Source organism: Sus scrofa, chromosome 8 (assembly GCF_054392235.1).
Source record: "Sus scrofa isolate SSC_HxYL_T2T_F1_AM1 chromosome 8, Sscrofa_HxYL_maternal_Yorkshire_Landrace_v2.0, whole genome shotgun sequence".
NCBI lineage: Eukaryota > Metazoa > Chordata > Mammalia > Artiodactyla > Suidae > Sus > Sus scrofa.
Window position 1 is genome coordinate 38,965,710 of NC_139390.1, and position 18,058 is coordinate 38,983,767.

The window sequence follows — 18,058 nt, forward strand, 5'->3', positions numbered from 1 at the left end:
GTGTACGTGTGCTAAGAGTTTCATTCAGGAAAACCTAAGTTGCTGTCCACTCTTTTCCACTGAAAGATACACTTGAGGTGGATGATGAGACATTTCAGATGCTGTTGGGACGTGAAGTGCTAATTCTTTTTTTAATTTTTTTTTTTTAAACTAATTCTTAATATAGTCACTGAAGTACTGGGAACGGCTTCTCTTTTCCTATTCACTTTAACTAGGGATGATAGACTTCAGGTTTTTTTTACTGGATTAACATTGGAATCGAAATGGTTTTATGGCTTTATTTAAATAATTGTGGAATCCGTCAACTTGCAATATCCTTGTCTGCGTGTTGTTGGTAATAATGCTTTATTTGCATTGGGCTTTATCCTGAGGCCTTTTCACTGTTCTCTCCCTTGGGCTTCCCAGCTACCCAGACAGAGCAGGCTTCAGCCTACACTTTGTACACACCAGGAAATGAGGCCTCGAGGGCCTTGGAGATGGGCGGGAGCGAGTGATAGGGCTGGGAAGAAAACCTCAGACCTCAGATTCTTCAGTCACACTCTTCCTGTAACAACTGTTATCTGATGACAGATGAGTTTCAGGTAACAGTCAAATCACACTTTTACAAACACATTTTCCTCTCAGCATGCTCTAGAATTTTAGGATCAAGCCTCTGGAATCTCTTAAGATGGTGTTTGTCGTGTTAGGGAACATCTCCTTATAATTGTAAGCCATCTGACTCCTGCACTGTTTTCCTCGCTGCCTCTCTTTGATCCTTTCTGGATAGAGCACGCAATGGCTGCTCCTTTTTTAAGTACCCTTGTAACGATGGATGCTTGGCTAAATCAAGACTTTTTTTTTTTTGTCTTTTTAGGGCCGCCCCTGCGGCACATGGAGGTTCCCAGGCTAGGGGTCAAATCAGAGCTGTAGCTGCCAGCCACAGCCACAGCCACAGCCACGCCAGATCCAAGCCTCACCTGTGACCTACACCACCGCTCACGGCAACACTGGATCCTTAACCCACTGAGCAAGGCCAGGGATCGGACCTGCATCCTCATGGATACTAGTCAGATTCATTTCCGCTAAGCCACCATGGGAATTCCTAAATCGAGATTTCATTTAAGGCTTTAGAGGAGGCAACATCCACATTTTCCCAGGCTCATTTACGTTTGTCTTAGGAGGGTATAACATCCATTTTTGTATAGTTCTAGAGTCCTTTTTATGTTTGCCTTTACAAAAGACTATTACACAAGACTAAGTCTTGCCTGTGTTTTGAGTATCACATCTCCTGGGAGTTGAAATACACAGTTTCCTGGAAGAGGTCTCCGTGTATGTTTACTGGGTGTGGGGGACTTGGTCAGCTCTCTGTTGGGAGCTCTGCTGGCCACTTTATGTGACGAGCTGGTGGATTCCTATAGGATGCTGCCACTTGGTTCTTATTCATGATGTAGTTGAGCCGCTGTAAAGGAATTAAAGACTCGGCTTTCTTTTGTGCTATGAAACTCTGAGATTAGTTTCCTCATCAGTGAGGTGAAGATCATTATTCAGAATAAGCTTTAAGGTTCTTTGTAGTTTAAAAATAGTGCCATCTCAAGTTTTAAGAACTTCCACCCCCTCTCCCTCCTCCCTCCCTGGATTTGTCATTTGTTCAGCAAATATTTGAAGGGCAGGGCTGTTCCAAGCACAGTATTCTGGGTCCTGGGGAAACAAAAGCCACGAACAAGACAAAGTCCATTTGGGGCACAGCAGTGTTCAAGCAAAAACATCCAAAAGTAATATCACTTCTCTTTATACTACTTGAATTAACTAAATAAGTACTTGTATTTATGAGTACGTAAGAAAACCCATCTAGTACATAAGAAAACTCAGAGGCTAATCATTTATATGCTCTAAAGATGGAAAGTAGTCCTTGGTTTGAATGACCTGTCGTGTCTTCTTTTGGATTTTTTTTCTTTTTTGCCCATTTTTGGCTTTGTTAAGCCTGTCCGGTGAACTTTTTTGGACTCAAGCTGGAATTAAAGTATATATGACAAAACCTTTTTTAAAAAGTTGTTACTGTAAGTGGGAGCATGCTAGACGTAGGAAGCCCATGAGTTTTGGAACCGGTTTAGAATTAGTCCTGCCACTTCCTGGGTGTCCTGGTAGCGCCCATAAAACTAGGGAGGTGAAGTGATGAAATGTGGCTTCCCCATCCCCTGGAAATCAGTCTGCATGGCACTGTCCAGGGGAGCTGGGAGCTCGGCTCCTGGGGCTGTGTTCTGCCCAAGTCTAGGACGAAGTGCATGCAGCAGCTATGGGAAACATCTGTCCCCAGGCTCCCGAGATCGATCTCAGCCAGAAAAGGCACCGCTCTTGTTTGAATTGACTGTTTTATTTATTGCCTTGTTCCAGCATGTGGGTTTCAGGTTGTCTCTGATGAATTAAGCTTATAGGGTGTTTAAGTGAAACAACCCTCTCCCCCGGAAAAAAGGGTATTAGAGTTGTAGCTAACTTTGCACAAGAACTGATGATGGGCTGGGGAAATACCCTGGGGCTAAGTGAAGGGGTAAAGGCTGTCCCAAGGTCATTGGGTAGGGGCGGGGGGTACTACCTTTAACTTTAGAACCATTGAGGATTATGATCTGATTCCTCTTGCTTCTGAGTATGTTAAGGCAGCAAAACAAAGAAAGGATTCCCCAATATGTGTATATTTTATTGTGGGAAATGATGCCCCCTAGCGGTGGGTGCTATCACTCTGACTGCCACAGGTTTTCCTTATACATGGTACCCAGAAAAGCAGAGGGGAATGGATTGAATCCAGTGGCTGCTTTCTGAAAGGTCTCAGGCCAAGCCTGCTTTTCACAGGCCCTTGGTTAGAACCCAGTCCCTCTGCAGAAGACCTTGTCGAGGGGCACTAGGTGGCAACCTACGGTTCAGACAGGGTGACTCAGTGGCCTGTCTCCCTGGTGGGGTCAGTCCACACACTCCATGGGGACAAGGCCCCTTTTAAAGCAAATTAAACCCTTTATTGACAGTGTCATCTCTAACCCATGCAACCGTCCTTCATAGATACACAAAGGGAAAAACTGACTTTGGGGCATTTTATGCTTGACACCGCAGACAAGCTCTCTGAGCATCTTGCGGACGGAGGCGCGTCTTTTGCCCGTGCGGCTGGACTCACTCCCAGGCATGCAGCAGACCTTGGCATTCCATTTGAAGCAACTCTGTTTTCTTTTAGCTCTGCAGTGGCTGCCTAATGAGTGGTTCCCACTCTTGAATCTGTTGATACAAACAACTGTTCTTTCTTTCATTGGGCAGGATGAAACTAAGCCACTGGCCCAAATCTGGCCAATTTCCTGTGGTTTTTGTCCTTAATCTGCTTTTCAAGTGAAGAGGGGAACCTCAGCTCTTAGATGTTTTGGGCTTAGCTGGTTTTCCTCCTCTTGGACCCTCCCCCATATGATTACTAATAAAATGGTGTTTGTTATTTATACCCATGGTAAGAAAATCAAGCCACGCACTAGAATGCCCTAGTCCCTGCTCCCACTCCTGCCTCACGACTCCCACTTACTCTTGCTTGTGCATCCTTCTAGCCTCTGTCACCCCTCATTTAGGTTCTGGCACTAGATCTCTAACTGCCTATCTGTCTAACCTTCCTCCACAGACATCCTGATGGCAGTCTTTCCCATGGTCAAGGAGAAGGCTTCCACTGTTTCTAGAATTCACCACCCCTCCTCCCCAAACCACTGGGGACCACAAAACCCTTTATGGTCTGGCCCCACTTCTGTCAGCTTCATCTTGTACCACTTCCCCTCTTAACTCTACCCAATCTAGTCCCTCTGTTTTTCTTTTAGGTTCTGGGCCTGACGTGCTCACTTCTGCCACTGGGCCTTTGCACATTCTGTTTCTTTAATCTGAAAAGTCTTCTCCAAAAACATCTAGTTTGTGCTTTCAGCCCTCAGCTTGCACGCCAGTCCCTTAAACAAGCCTTTTCTGCTAAAATATCCTGATTTTAATCTTAGTCTTCCAACATCATGATGAAATAAAGGACATTCTAAATTGTTGTAAACTCATAGAAATGAGACATCTGCTCTAACTTTTGGTTGTTAGATATTTTATCATCTCAGTAGATCAGTAGATCATCTCAGTAGATCTATTTTGTAAATAGTTACAAAAAAGAAGCTTGCACATATTTATTGCTAAAAAAATCAGTACATTCTGTTATAAACCATATTTTGGTTTATAAAGTATGTAAAATATTTACATTGATAATACCTGTGACATGTATTATCTATATACTTAGTAGGAGGTAAAGGCTCTACAGAGGAGCACAAGGGAACACATCCCACATTGAAACGCTTTAATATGGCCAGTGAAAATGGTGACTCCTTGTTCTCATTTTTAAGGGCTTGACATTATGAACAGAAAATTAGTTTGTAAAAATAACCAGTTAGTCTGCTTCCTTAAGAAAAATAAACATTGTGTCACTTACACGTGAAAATAGGTCATAACCACCAGGGCTCCCTGGAGAAAGAGCCGATTTCAAGTCTAGAGTAGCCAGAGGACAAGGTGAGCTGGAATATCTTGTGCCAGAAAGTGAGGACATGCTCAGAGACTGATGGTGACATGTCAGAAGGACACAGGAGCCAGCAGAAAGGGCTGCTGCCCAAATGAGGATAATTTGTGCATCAAAAAGAATGAAGACAGTAGCAGGTTATAGCACTGAATAAAAAAGCCAAAATCCTTAAGTCCAGAAAATAAAGGTTTCAGTGAGTAGAACTCTTTATAGAACACTTCCCAACTGGTAAATGTAAAAGTACGATAGAATTAGAAAAATCCGGAGTTCACATCATGGCTCAGTGGTTAACGAACCTCATTAGTATCCATGAGGATGCGGGTTCCATCCCTGGCCTCACTCAGTGGGTTAAGCATCTGGCGTTGCCATGAGCTGTGGTGTAGGTTGCAGATGCAGCTCGGATCCCGAGTTGCTGTGGCTCTGGCGTAGGCCGGCGGCTGCAGCTCCAATTCAAGCTCTAGCCTGGGAACCTCCATGTGCCAAGGGATCGGCCCTCAAAAGACCAAAAAAAAAGAATTGGGAAAAGCCACCATCTTGCATCTTCAGGTATGAAATCATTTCAGGCAGGGATCATCAACAGATGCGAAAACCACCCGGTGAAAGGTTGTTGAGGAACGGAATTCACAGTCTCAAGGTCTCATCCCCCAGGTTACATACTGTTTCAGAGCAGGGAAGGGTACCGTTCAGTGGAGAGTCTGGTGGGCGCTACCTTAACCAAATGAACGCGCTGAATATCACCAGGATTGTGACAGACTGGTGTCAGGAGCGTCCTCATGGACTGTGCTGAGAAGGACATCACGGGAGTATTTATTTATTTTATTTATTTATTATTGTTATTATTTTTTTTTTTTTTTTGCCTTTTCCAGGGCCTCTCCCAGGGCATATGGAGGTTCCCAGGCTAGGGGTCTAATTGGAGCTGTTGCTGCCGGCCTACACCACAGCTACAGCAACACGGGATCCGAGCCTCGTCTGCGACCTACACCACAGCTCACGGCAACGCCGGATGGTTAACCCCCTGAGCAAGGGCAGGGACCAAACCCGCAACCTCATGGTTCCTAGTCGGATTCGTTAACCACTGCACCACGACAGGAACTCCGTCATGGGAATATTTAAATACAATCATAGGGAAATCCTCTGATAAACAGATTCTGCAAAACAGCTAGTCTGGTCTCTTAAAAAATGACATTGTCAAGAAAGACTGAGAAAAGGTGGGACACCCTTCTAGAGACAAAGAGAATAGACCCCTGAAAGCAATGCATGAGGCTTGCCTGGATCCCCAGTGAGAAAAAGCGGCAGCTATAAAGACAGTTGGGAAATCTGCACATGGGTCATGGATTAGTTGAGAAAGTCAGCGTTTCTAGAACATGAAGAGTGATAGTGGCATTTAGGTGTTTAGGAGTAAAGTGGCATCGCTGGCAGCACGCTTGCAAATGGCACAGAAAAAAGTGGACTCTCATGCTCCAGGTCTGTTTCTTTTTTAGTTTTTTTGGTTCTTTGCTATTTTTTCATTTAAATTTCCTACATGCTAACTCGTTTGTGCAGTTGAAATAAAACTGCAGTATATGCATGTTGAAAAAGAGAAAGAGTGCAGATAGGTGAGAGAACACAAAGGTACCCCCGCTCCTGGTGAACCAAGGGGATGAGTATTTGGGTGCTTACTTACCATAATTCCTTCAGCTTTTCTGTACCTTTGAAATTTTCAAAAATAAAATGTGTAGACAAAAAAGAGCTCGTCATGGACATGTTGCAACTCCAAGGTTTTTATCCTGTCTTTTGGTATTGTGTTTTCTGTTGCTGCCCCACGTAAGAAAAAAACTCAGATTTTAATTTGCCTTTATTCTGTTTTTCTAGATGTGATACAACAGAAAAACTCAGAAATACCCTGGATTACTTAAGATCATTATTAAATGATTCTACAAACTTTAAACTTATTTACAGATACGCGTTTGACTTTGCTCGGGTGAGTTCTCTGGAGCCTCTCCAGCTGTTTCCCTCTCCCCCTCCCCTTCTTCCTGCCGCTTGAGGTTTGTTTTACATGCTACAGCAAGGAATTCGAATAAGCTACTCCCAGGATGCTAGTTAGAATGTCCTTCTACACAAACGCCTTCCGCACAAACTGATTCTGGGTGAGAATGTGGTATGTCAGCAAAAAAACCTCTCGCGACAGACCTTTGATAGCTCTTGAGCTTGGCTTGGAAGTACCTGATGGACGGGTGTGTAATAGACACTGTTCTAAACGTCTCTTAGGCCAACTTGGGAAAGCTTTGCCTTCTCAAAAACCGCAAACCTTCCCCCATCGAGGTTGCTGGAATAAGCCACTCAGATGCAAGCCAGTTTCCTTTGGGGCGCTGTATGGTATCTGGAAATCATTTGAATTTCAAACGTAAGCTGCTTTCACTGGGCATAACTCAACTGTCCTTCCTAGTCCTCATTTTGAAAAGTGGTCATCTTGCTTGTCACATAGTGAGCCAGTCCAGGTACGTGACACTGGTTCTTCTGGAGTGAAATAAAGCTGTATTTCTCAGCCTGGTCACATGGCTAGTGCATTCTGAGGTACAGTTGGTACTGTATTCATTCACAGCCCACAGCCCATATGGACTATTATTCTTTATTGCAGAGTGATGGTTTCTGTGATGTGTCTGTGTTTGATTGGTTCCGGTGACTAGGCTTTCTTCATTGATGATTCTTTTAAATTTTTTTTTTTTTTTTGGTAAAGCAGAGAACTCAGGGACAAATAATTCTTTTTTTCTTACCACCATGTTGGTCTTTGTCACTTTTCCCTCACTTTGGCTCTATTAGTTCAGCACCAAAGGTTTATTTGCTGGTGAATTCTGGTGCATCTACAAGAACATGTTAGTTTCCGGTGGTGTTCCCCTTCGTGAGTTTTTGCATTGCATTTGCAACTTTCAAATAAAATCCGGACATGCATGAAAATGTATAGATGTTAGCAATGGTATGGTGAAATGCAGACGCAGTGTTTCACTAAATGGCATTTATCAAATTGTATGTCGAAGTTGTTTCGCCAGAGACTTTTAGAATAGATGCATAGTTTCTAGGATTAAATATTTTCTTTCATAAGATTTTTTTCCTTCCAAAGTCCGCTGTTTCTTACTGTATGGGTGAAAGTTTGTTTAGAAGTATTATGCCTTCTCACCAAAATAAGCTGAATTTTCAAACTCTCTTGTTTGGGGGTGAAATTTTCCCATGTGATATATGCTGCTTTAGAACCAGGGTCCGTTTTACTCCTCCCTGGCTTTCTGTCCCCTTCTCTCTCGGTCACCGAGGCCCGTCTGGTTGCCTCGGGGTTGAGGCCGTGCTCCTCCTCGCCTGCACTGCCACAGCGGCCTTGGCTCCACGCGCTCTCTCCCACCCATCAGTAGGGTGGTACCTTTCCCCTCCATGTGAATGGAGTGCTTCACCGTGTGATGGTTCGCTTGCTCCCCCAGCATCTCTGACAGGTGAGGAGGAGAACGGTGGGCCCCAGAGGAGTGGAGAAATCGGGCCAAGGCCACTGGGTTGCTCAGCAGTAGGTCCAGGACTCACATCAGGTCTGGCTCCAGCTCCCGAATGCAGGTCACCCAAGGCCCTCGCAGTCCAGTCCCCAGCGCCCTCTCCCAAGAGACACCTGTGCTGTGCTGACAGCGCATTAGCTCTTCCCCAGCCGCCGCCCGCCTCTGTGCCTTTTTGCTCCCTGCCTTCGGTCATGCGAGGCTCTCCCTGGAGCCCAGTCTGTACCCGACAGCTCTCTCTGGCATTGTGCTTCCTGCTTCCACTTCCACGCAGCCCTCCTGGATCGTCCCATCCTGGAGAGACCCTGTGCCTTCCCTTATGTAGCCCTCATATCCCTCTAGCTTGGCTTTGGAGTTTGGGGACAGCCCTTAATTTGTTTCTGACAGATTAAGGGGCTGTGTGTTTTCTTTCTTCATATCCCTGGTATCGGGCTACAGAGATCTTTGCTTTTAGGAGAGTATCAATAAATAGCAGTGAATTAAGCCCTTTTATGCAGTGACGAAGAACAGCCACCCATATTTAGTCATTACCAAACAGATTCAATTCAGCTAAAATATGCTCTAAGGATGAATTTGTTGTTGAATCCTTTCGTTTTGTTTAGCTGTATCCCACAAGTTTAGATGTTATATATTCATTTGCATTCAGTTTCCCTTGTGACTGTTTTGGACGCATGAGTTATTTAGAAGTATGCTGTTTGTTATTTTCCAACTGTTGAGGATTTTCCAAGTAATCTTTCTGTCATTAATTCTGGTGTGGTCAGAGAAGATACTCTGTACAATTTCAGTCCCGCTCAATGTATGGAGACTTGATTTATGGTCCAGAATATGGTCTGCTGTGATGAATGTTTTATTTATACCTGAAAAGAATGACCATTCTGCTGCCGTTCAGTGGAATATTTTAGAGATGTCGATTAGGTCAAGTTGGTTGATAGTATCGTCAGGTCTTCTGTATCCTCATCGATTTCTGACTGCTGTTCTGTCATGATGAGAGGAGTGTTAACCTCTCCAATTATAATTTTTCCTGTTGCTCGTATCATTTTTCGTTTCATGTATTTCGAAGCTCAGACATTAGGTTTAGAAATACTTAGTATTATCTTGAAGGATTGACCCTTTAGCATTATGAAATGTCTCTCTAACTCTGATAATATTCCTTGTTCTGAAATGTACTTTGTCAGATATAAATATAGCCATTTCTGCCTTTTTTTTTTTTGGATGGAGACCAATTTTATTTTTTTATTTTTTTTTTTATTTTTTTATTTTTTTTTATAATTTTTTTTTATTTTCCCACTGTACAGCAAGGGGGTCAGGTTATCCTTACATGTATACATTACAATTACATTTTTTCCCCCACCCTTTCTGCTTTTTTTTTTTTGTCTTTTTGCTATTTCTTTGGGCCGCTCCAGCAGAATATGGAGGTTCCCAGGCTAGGGGTTGAATCGGAGCTGTAGCCACCGGCCTACGCCAGAGCCACAGCAACGCGGGATCCGAGCCGCGTCTGCAACCTACACCACAGCTCACGGCAACGCCGGATCGTTAACCCACTGAGCAAGGGTAGGGACCGAACCCGCAACCTCATGGTTCCTAGTCGGATTCGTTAACCACTGCGCCACGACGGGAACTCCTGCTTTTTTTTTTTTTTTTTTTTTTTTTAATTAAAGTCTGTGTGATACATCTTTTCCATCCTCTTACTTGAAACCTAATTTGTGTCTTTATAAAGTGGGTTTCTTACAGATCGCATATGCAGAGTTGGGTCTGACAGTATATATCTTAATTGAGATGCTTAAAGTATTTACATTTAGTGTATGTATTGGTATGGTTAGGTTTATATCTCCTGTGTTGCAATTTTTATTTCCCTTTTTGTCCATCTGGTTTGGTTCCTTTGTTCCTCTTTTATGACCTCTTTTGGATTGAAGTTTGTTGTATTAGATTCCATTTTAATCATTCCATTCCACTTTTGTCCTGTTAGCTTGTATCTCTGTGGTTTTGTGCGTGATTGTTCTGGGTTTTACAGCCAACATCTGTAAATTTTCACAATCCATTTTCTAGTAATGTAATACCGCTCCATGTATAATGCAAGAACCCTTCCAACAGCGCACTTTCATTGTGCCCTTCCGTACGTTTTGCTGCTGTCATACATTTTACTTACGTATGTGCAGCGTAGCTCGCAATATATTTAGTCTTCTTAGGTTGCTGTCACAACATACCAGACCAAACAGCTTAAAAGTAACGGAAATTTATCTCTCACAGTTCTGGAGCCTGGGAAGTCCAAGATCGTGGTGCCAGAAGGATAGGTGTCTGGCCAGAGCTGTCTTCCTGGAGGATGTCTTTGTGCTGCAGCCACACACACGGAAAGGAGGAGGGATCTCTTCCAGTCTCTTTCAGGGGCTCTGCTCCATAACCATCCAGGCACCTCCTGTTAGCATCACCTTGAATGTTATGATTTGAGCATAGGAATTTGGGGACACAGTCACTTAAATCATAGCATATATTGACGCCATTTTTGCTTTCAATAGACAAAAATATCTTCCATATTTACCCAAATATATACCACTCTTGTGTTCTCCTACTTCCTTTTGTGTGGATCCAGACTTCTCTCTTGGCATCATTTACCTCCTGTCTAAAATATTTCCTTCAGCATTTCTCATAATACAGATTTTCTGGTGATGATTCTCTAAGCTATTATTTTCCCTTCAATTTAGAAGGTTTTTCTCTGGAAAAAAGAGTCTAGTTTGACCATTTGTTCTTTTTGTACTTTGATGATATCCTTCCATTGTCTTCTGTCTTACAGAGTTTTTGATGGTAAGTCTGGCCTCATTCATTATTCCTTTGACATAATATTTTGTTTTCTGAAGCTTTTATTCTCTACTTATTGCTTCTCAGCAAATTGACTGTGATGCACTTTGGAATAATTTTCCTTATGTTTATTCTGGTTAGGGTTTCTTAAGTTTCTAAGTTTTGTGGATTTATGTTTGTAGGAAATTGGAAATTTTCTCAACTGTTATTTCGTCGAATTTTTTTTTCTGTTCTCCCTCTTTCCTCTTTCTGGAACTACAGTTATCCTTAGGTTAGATGCTTGATTTAGTCCCATGAACTTCTGATGCTTGTTCAAGTTTTTTTGTTTTTTGTTTTCCCTTTGGATAATATTTATTACTATATCTTCTAATACCGATCTTTATTTTGCAGAGTCCAATCTGTTGTCAGTCCTAGCCAGTATATTTTTCATTGCAGGTACCATGTTTTCATTTCTCTGAATTCCATTTGCCTCTTTTTTTATACCCATTTCTCTCATCCTGACATTTTCTTCTACCTTCTTGAATATCTAAAATGTCTTTTATATCATGTTTTTAACAACGTTGTCCGCTGGTTCCACCATCTCTGTGATTTCCGTATCTCTTTTTCTTGGCTAAAATTTTATCTTGGTTATGGGTCATATTTTGTAGCTTCTTTGCATTCCTAGTAGTTTTTTTCCCCCCTTTTTTATTGGATGCTGGAAATTGTGCATTTTGTTGGTTGCTGAGGTTCATTGTATTCTTTCAATAATGTTGGATGTAAATTTTTCTGCTGGCGTATAGTTGCTACTTGGAATCAGATTGACCCTTTGAAGGGACCGGCCCAGAGCAGCCTCAGTCTAGGGACCACTTAGCCCCACTAGGACGACAGTACCCTTTTGAGGATACTACCCACGATCCTGTGTCTTAGGAGATTTTCCACTGTTGGCAGTGGGAATACAGACTATTGCCAGCCCTGGGTGAGCTCTGGGAATTTCTGCATACCCTTTTGCAGCGATTTTTTTTTCCCAGACTCAGGTGATTTCCTCACACATGAACAGAGAAGTCCTCGGCCAGTGCCTGGGAAGACACTCTGGATCCCAGGTCCTCTGCGCAGCTCCCACCTTGCTGGCATTTTGCCCCACGAGTTATATGCCTCCTTGAGCCCTGCAAACTCTGTCTTATCCAGCTCAGCAAGTCGGGGTTCTGCTGGGCTGGGTTTGGGTTCCCCCAAACCACCTCCGTGTAGCACGCTGGTGTCACTAGAGGGCTTATGCTCTTTCTCAAGGGTGGCATCCCTGTGCTGCATATTGACCAATGCATGAGAGCCTTTGTTTCTTACATTTTGTCTAGTTTTCTGGTTGTTTGAGGTGAAAGGGAGGGGGAAAATCTGGTTTCTTTGACTCCATCTTGGGTGGGAGCGGAACTCAACCGCCCCCCCCCTTTTCCATCCAATCTTTTTTTTTAAAAAACTAGTACAATGACTCCTTAAGACAATAATGCATAATTCCACAGCAGACCTTCTGAAGTAAACTTTAAAAAAAATTTTGGCCACACCCACGGCATGCAGAAGTTTCTGGGCTAGGAATTAAACCTGCACCATAGCAGTGACCCAGGCCACTGCAGGGACAAGAGCAGATCCTTAACCCACTGTGCTCCAAGAGAACTCCCTAAAATTAAACTTTAATAGAAGCTAAACTTTGTTATAGATCCTAAGTATTTTCCATCACAAATAACAATGGCATATGTCAAATATTCTGAATTACGCTTTAATATACCAGGAAAGAGACTATCGTACGTTACCAGAAAATGGTAAAATACCACTTTAACAACTCTCTACCGAAAGTATAGACTTAGGGTGTGATCGTCTTTTCCCTCACCTTCGAACCTTGTAGCCAATTTAAAACTTACATATTACTTGGTATTACTTGATATATTATTTAATACTTAAATGTAACTTGGTTATAGAGTTATATTATTTTTCTCCTAATTTTACTTTTAACCTGAACTTATATATAGTCCTATGGATGTCATAGAATCGTGAAACTGTACAGATGAAAGGAACCACAAGACGACACTTGGTCCAGTCTTGGTCATCATGCAGGTGATGAGACTGAGGGTCAGAGAGGAGGGCACAACCCTGGGGGCAAAGCTCTGCCCCCGTGGTGCAGACCAAGGCCTGTGCACGGAGCCACACTGCCCTCCCTACTCAAAACTGTTACCATCCTGTGGTGTCCGGTTAGAGGAAGGTGGTGGGATAGAAACTCAAGGGCCGGGAGTTCCCGTCGTGGCTCAGTGGTTAACGAATCCGACTAGGAATGATGACATTGTGGGTTCGATCCCTAGCCTTGCTGGGTGGGTTAAGGATCCAGCACTGCCGTGAGATGTGGCGTAAGTTGCAGATGCGGCTCGGATCCCCAGTTGCTGTGGCTGTGGTATAGGCCAGCAGCTACAGCTCCAATTAGACCCCTAGCCTGGGAACCTCCGTATGCTGCGGGAGCGGCTCAAGAAATGGCAAAAAAAAAGAAACTCAAGGGCTGACATGGCCAGTGCCTTCGTACATGAGGAATTTTGTCTGAGTATTGTTACGTTTAGGGTTCCCCCCCCAATGTAAATTATATGTGCTATGTAAACAAATATTGTTATATGGATTCCTTTAAGTAAAACAGCCATTTTTATCTTGATCCCGTCAAAAGGACCTAGTGAGGATAAGATTGGACAAAGAATGAGATAAAAGATGTATAAATATGGTGATTTTTTTGTTGACCTGGGACTGGTTTATTCAATATCAGTTAAGTCCAGCTTTTCTACATTCTCTGGGGCAGAGACAAGGTACTGTGGTGAAAGTCACGGGGAGAGTTGCCACTTTGGGTTCTGAGCAGGATGCAAGCTGGGCTGAGTGAGGCGCCGACAGCAGCAGCATCTTAGCCTGGCTGAGAGACGGCACCAGAAGTGCCAGGACACCGCTTTCGGATGTCTTTTTTTTTTCTTTTTTCTTTTTAGGGTTGCACCCGCAGCAAATGAAGGTTCCCAGGCCAGGGGTTCAATTGGAGCTGCAGCTGCCAGCCTATACCACAGCCACAGCAATACGGGATCCGAGCCACATCTGTGACCTACACCAGAGCTCAGGGCAACTTGGAATCCTTAGCCCACTGAGCAAGGCCAGGGATTGAACCTGCGTCCTCATGGATCCCCAGCCAGGTTTGTTTCCATTGAGCCTCAACGGGAACTCCTCAGATTTCTTATAGCAGGGCAGCACTGCCTCCTGCAGCCTTAATGCAGCAAGGGGAGAGTGATGCAGAGGATTGAGAGAAGTTTGTGGGCTCCGGGTAGCAGTGTGGGTAGGAGTCGAGCGGAGCCTTCCTAGAGTGACTGGAGTGGATCCAGACAGAATCAGAGAGGAAGTGAGTTAGGTAGGAGAAGCTGCTGGATGGAGAGAGGGGAGGCCCTCACGGTGAGGGAGAAGGAAGGACGGGGAGCAAGGAAGAACGGGAGATTCCTCTCTGGGGGGTTTGGGGGGCGAGGGGTGAGTCCTTATTACATTTCCATTCCTTGACGTTGTAACGGAGGGTTTTGTGGAGGCAGAAGACACCAGAGGGAATCCCCCTTCCTGAGAGGTGATCCTGTGACAGTGATTCTGTTGTTACAAGGTGATCCTCACAGCCTGTCCCTTGATGAACCCACTTTTCCAGCAGTGGAAGATATTGGTGCTTTTTTTTTTTTTTGTCCTTTTAGGGCTGCACCTGTGGCACATGGAGGTTCCCAGGCTAGGGGTCTAATCAGAGCTGTAGCCTCCGGCCTACACCAGAGCCACATCAATGTGGGATCCGAGCCTCATCTGCAACCTACACCACAGCTCAGGGCAACGCCGGATCCTTACCCCACTGAGCGAGGCAGGGGATCGAACCCACAACCTCATGGTTCCTAGTTGGATTCATTTCCACTGCACCACAATGGGAACTCCACCAGGGCTTTTATTTAGTTTCGGAAGAGGCGTGCCAGGAAGGTATAAGAGCTCACAGGGATTAAAGCTATGTCCACGTGGCTTCCACTTAATGGGATGGCTGTGAGTGGGACTCCTAGAATTTGCTCAGGAAATGTGTGCTAGGTCTTGTGTGCAACGCCCCTCTTAGCAGAGACTTCTGCCTAGTTCTAACCTAAAATCCTTTGTGACAATTTGATTCATTTCCTCTTCTAACCTGAGTCAAGTTTCTTACTTCCTAACCAGTATGTTTGTCTGATTTCCCTCTCCATACAACCCCTAACACACCACACACATACACACACACACACACATGCCTCTGCTTCGTCCTTATACGTCCGAGGTAAATGATGAGGAAAACAGAGGTGGCCCTGGGTGATGTCAGAGGTGGGAAGAACACATGGTCACCTAACCCCAGCTGCTCTCCGCACACGTCGTTAGCTTTACCTTTAAGGTTCCCCTTTGGTTAGGGCCCAGATTTGCTCAGCAGGTGTTTGCAAAGCGAATTGGCCTGTGGGTCTCAACAGTGAGAGCTCCTGTCCCCACTTCCTTTTCAGGGAGGCAGCTCCACACACTCGGAATTGCTCAGGCTTAGAATCAACCTCTGGTTCAGAGCCCAGCTCACTGCTGGCCTACCATCATTTAGCTCCTGTGCCTCAGTCTCCTTATTTATAAATTGGGGATTATAATAGTCCCTCTCCTTATAGGGTTGTGCTATTAAAGGGGTTTTAAGCATAAGGCACTTAAAAGAATTTCTGGCTCAGTTTAGGTTCTCAGTAAAAGTTAACCATAGGATTAGAATGTGTCGTTGAATTCTTCTTCACTGACATTACCTAGGTGTCTGTAACCCTCAGGTTTCGAATAATAACTTACCTTCCAACAGTCGTGCTTAAGGTATTAGAATCTACGCCAAAGAAAACAACTGTGGAAAGACTAAGCCTATTGGCAGAACTTTTTTTCTTTTGTTTTCAAGGCAGTGTCAATAGCTGAGCTTAATCAAGTAATTGCCTTGCAAACATTGTTATTTGAAAATTATGCTGGGTGAGTTCAAAGAGCTCCATTTTTTAGTTTCACTTTTCCCAATAGGAGAGCACTCATGGATTTTTATGGCCTTTTTGCTTGTGTTTAATGTGTATTTAAAAAAAAAAAAAAAAGAGTCATGGTGCAGTGGAAATGAATCCAACTAGGAACCATGAGGTTGCGGGTTTGATCCCCGGCCTCGCTCAGTGGGTTAAGGATCCATTGTTGCTCTGAGCTGTGGTGTTGGCTGGCGGCTAAAGCTCCAATTAGACCCCTAGCCTGGGAACCTCCACATACCTTGGGTGTGGCCCTAAAAGGACAAAAAGACAAAAAACAAACAAAACCAACTCCCTTTCAAAAAAATGTAGCAAAAATATTTTGCTACATTTTCAGCTTTATAAACATGTAATAGCATTTATCAACATTATGATTCAAATTCTTTAGTGCCCTCTATTTTTGCCTTACATTTGCTGAACTGAACTGTGCTAAGGAGGACTGGATTTTCTTTTTCTTTTTTTTTTAAATGATTTTTATTTTTTTCCATTATAGCTGGCTTAGCATGTTCTGTCAATTTTCTACTATACAGCAGGGTGACCCAGTCACACGTACACATGTACATTCCTTTTTCTCACATTATTCTGCTCCACCATAAGTGACCAGATATGGTTCCCAGTGCTACACAGCAGGATCTCATGGCTTTTTCTCTTTGTATTTTGCAGTCCCTCTGGTCTCAAATGAGAACCTGTGACCATATTACAGGTCTTCAGTTAAGACCTTTTAATTTCGCCAATTTCTGACTTGGTTGTTGCCACATAAAATGTTTGTGATCACGGGCACTTTTTAGTGTTTCTTAGTTCATCTAGGCTCACACAAATCTCACAGATTTCATTTTGAATGCTGAAGATCTTTTTCTTTATAGTTTTAATAATTCAGAGCTCCCCTTGTCAAGTACAAGTCTTTAAGCCATTAAAACTTTGTGAAAATTGGAAGTAGATCATTTGCTCTATTATATGGCATATCTGGCTGGATACCTAGATGGTTGAAGATTCATTTTATAATACCAAATTTATATTTACATATTTACAGTTAACTAATTACTTTGTTTCAGTTTGTGTCATTTGCCGTTTAAGGGGAAAAAATGCTTAATTTTCATATCTTATAGGAGGACGTGTATTAGAACAGTCCCTACATAAACAAAGGTGCTATTTGCTTTCGTATTTGAACTTCAAAAACCAGAACTTAATGGAGTTCTGTCGTGGCTCAGCGGAAATGAATCTGACTAGCATCCATGAGGATGCAGGTTTGATCCTGGCCTCGCTCGGTGGGTTAAGGGTCCAGTGTGGCCACAAGCTGTGGCATAGGTCATAGATGTGGCTCGGATCTGGCGTTGCTGTGGCTGTGGTGTAGGCCAGTGGGTTACAGCTCTGATTCGTTTGACCCCTAGCCTGGGAACCTCCGTGTGCCGCAGGTATGGCCCTAAAGAGACAAAAAAAAAAAAAAAAAAAAATCAGAACTTAATAAAAGTGCATTATTCTTTACAGTAGTGGTCTTGAACTTGGGGAGTACATTTATTCCATATATGAAGCCTAACTTCAAATATACAGGGTAGGTTCCTTTGGTTTAGCAGCTGCAAATAAGAGGCCTGATCTCATTTGTACCTGGTTTTTAAAATCTGTATTTTAAGGAAGACCACAAGGCAGAATCCAGCTGTGTATTGTTAGCCCATCTGTGGTGTCTAGAACCTGTTCGGTGCCTATTATTATTTGAAAAATAAAATTGTTTTTTATTCTAATACCTTAGAAAATGAAAGTTTGTGAAATACATACCCACATATCTTAAGTCAGGAGATGGGCAGGGAGAAAAGTTTTCCTTTCTTCACCCTTAACCTTGATGGGCCTTCTGGGGCTGCCGATTGACTCTGGATGGTCTGTCTCAAGGTGTTTCTGTTTAGATTCTGACCTTGAGATGCAGAAATCTGCCCCTTGCTCCTTGCGGCTCCCCAAGCCGAGAGTCACAGGGCTGTGTTGACAGGGTATCATTTGAATTTCCTGCGAGGGATTTTTGGATGTCTTTGCTGTATTCCTTGAACGTGTTAAGGTGCTTTTTTTTTTTTTTTTTTTTTTTTTAACACCATGATGTTGATGGCCGCTTCAGAGCATCCTGGGAGATTCATTCACTTCACTTCTAATTGGGAGGCCCTTCGAGAATGCCCTTAGCATCCTTGTCAGAGAACCCCCGGCGAGTC

The 18,058-nt window shown here is 43.5% G+C and overlaps 1 protein-coding gene across 21 annotated transcripts in view; it reads left to right on the forward strand.

The window, feature by feature from the left end:
• The window catches only part of DCUN1D4 (defective in cullin neddylation 1 domain containing 4), a 78,226-nt gene that overhangs the window by 51,625 nt on the left and 8,543 nt on the right, over positions 1 to 18,058 (forward strand). For all 21 annotated transcript variants that reach the window (XR_014812429.1, XR_014812427.1, XR_014812428.1 and 18 more), the window contains one exon: positions 6,386 to 6,494. Coding sequence is in view for 14 of the 21 variants with exons in the window: in XM_005666642.4 (XP_005666699.1) it covers positions 6,386 to 6,494 (109 nt within the window). In the remaining 7 variants the exon portion in view is untranslated. The remainder of the gene's footprint in view (positions 1 to 6,385; positions 6,495 to 18,058) is intronic.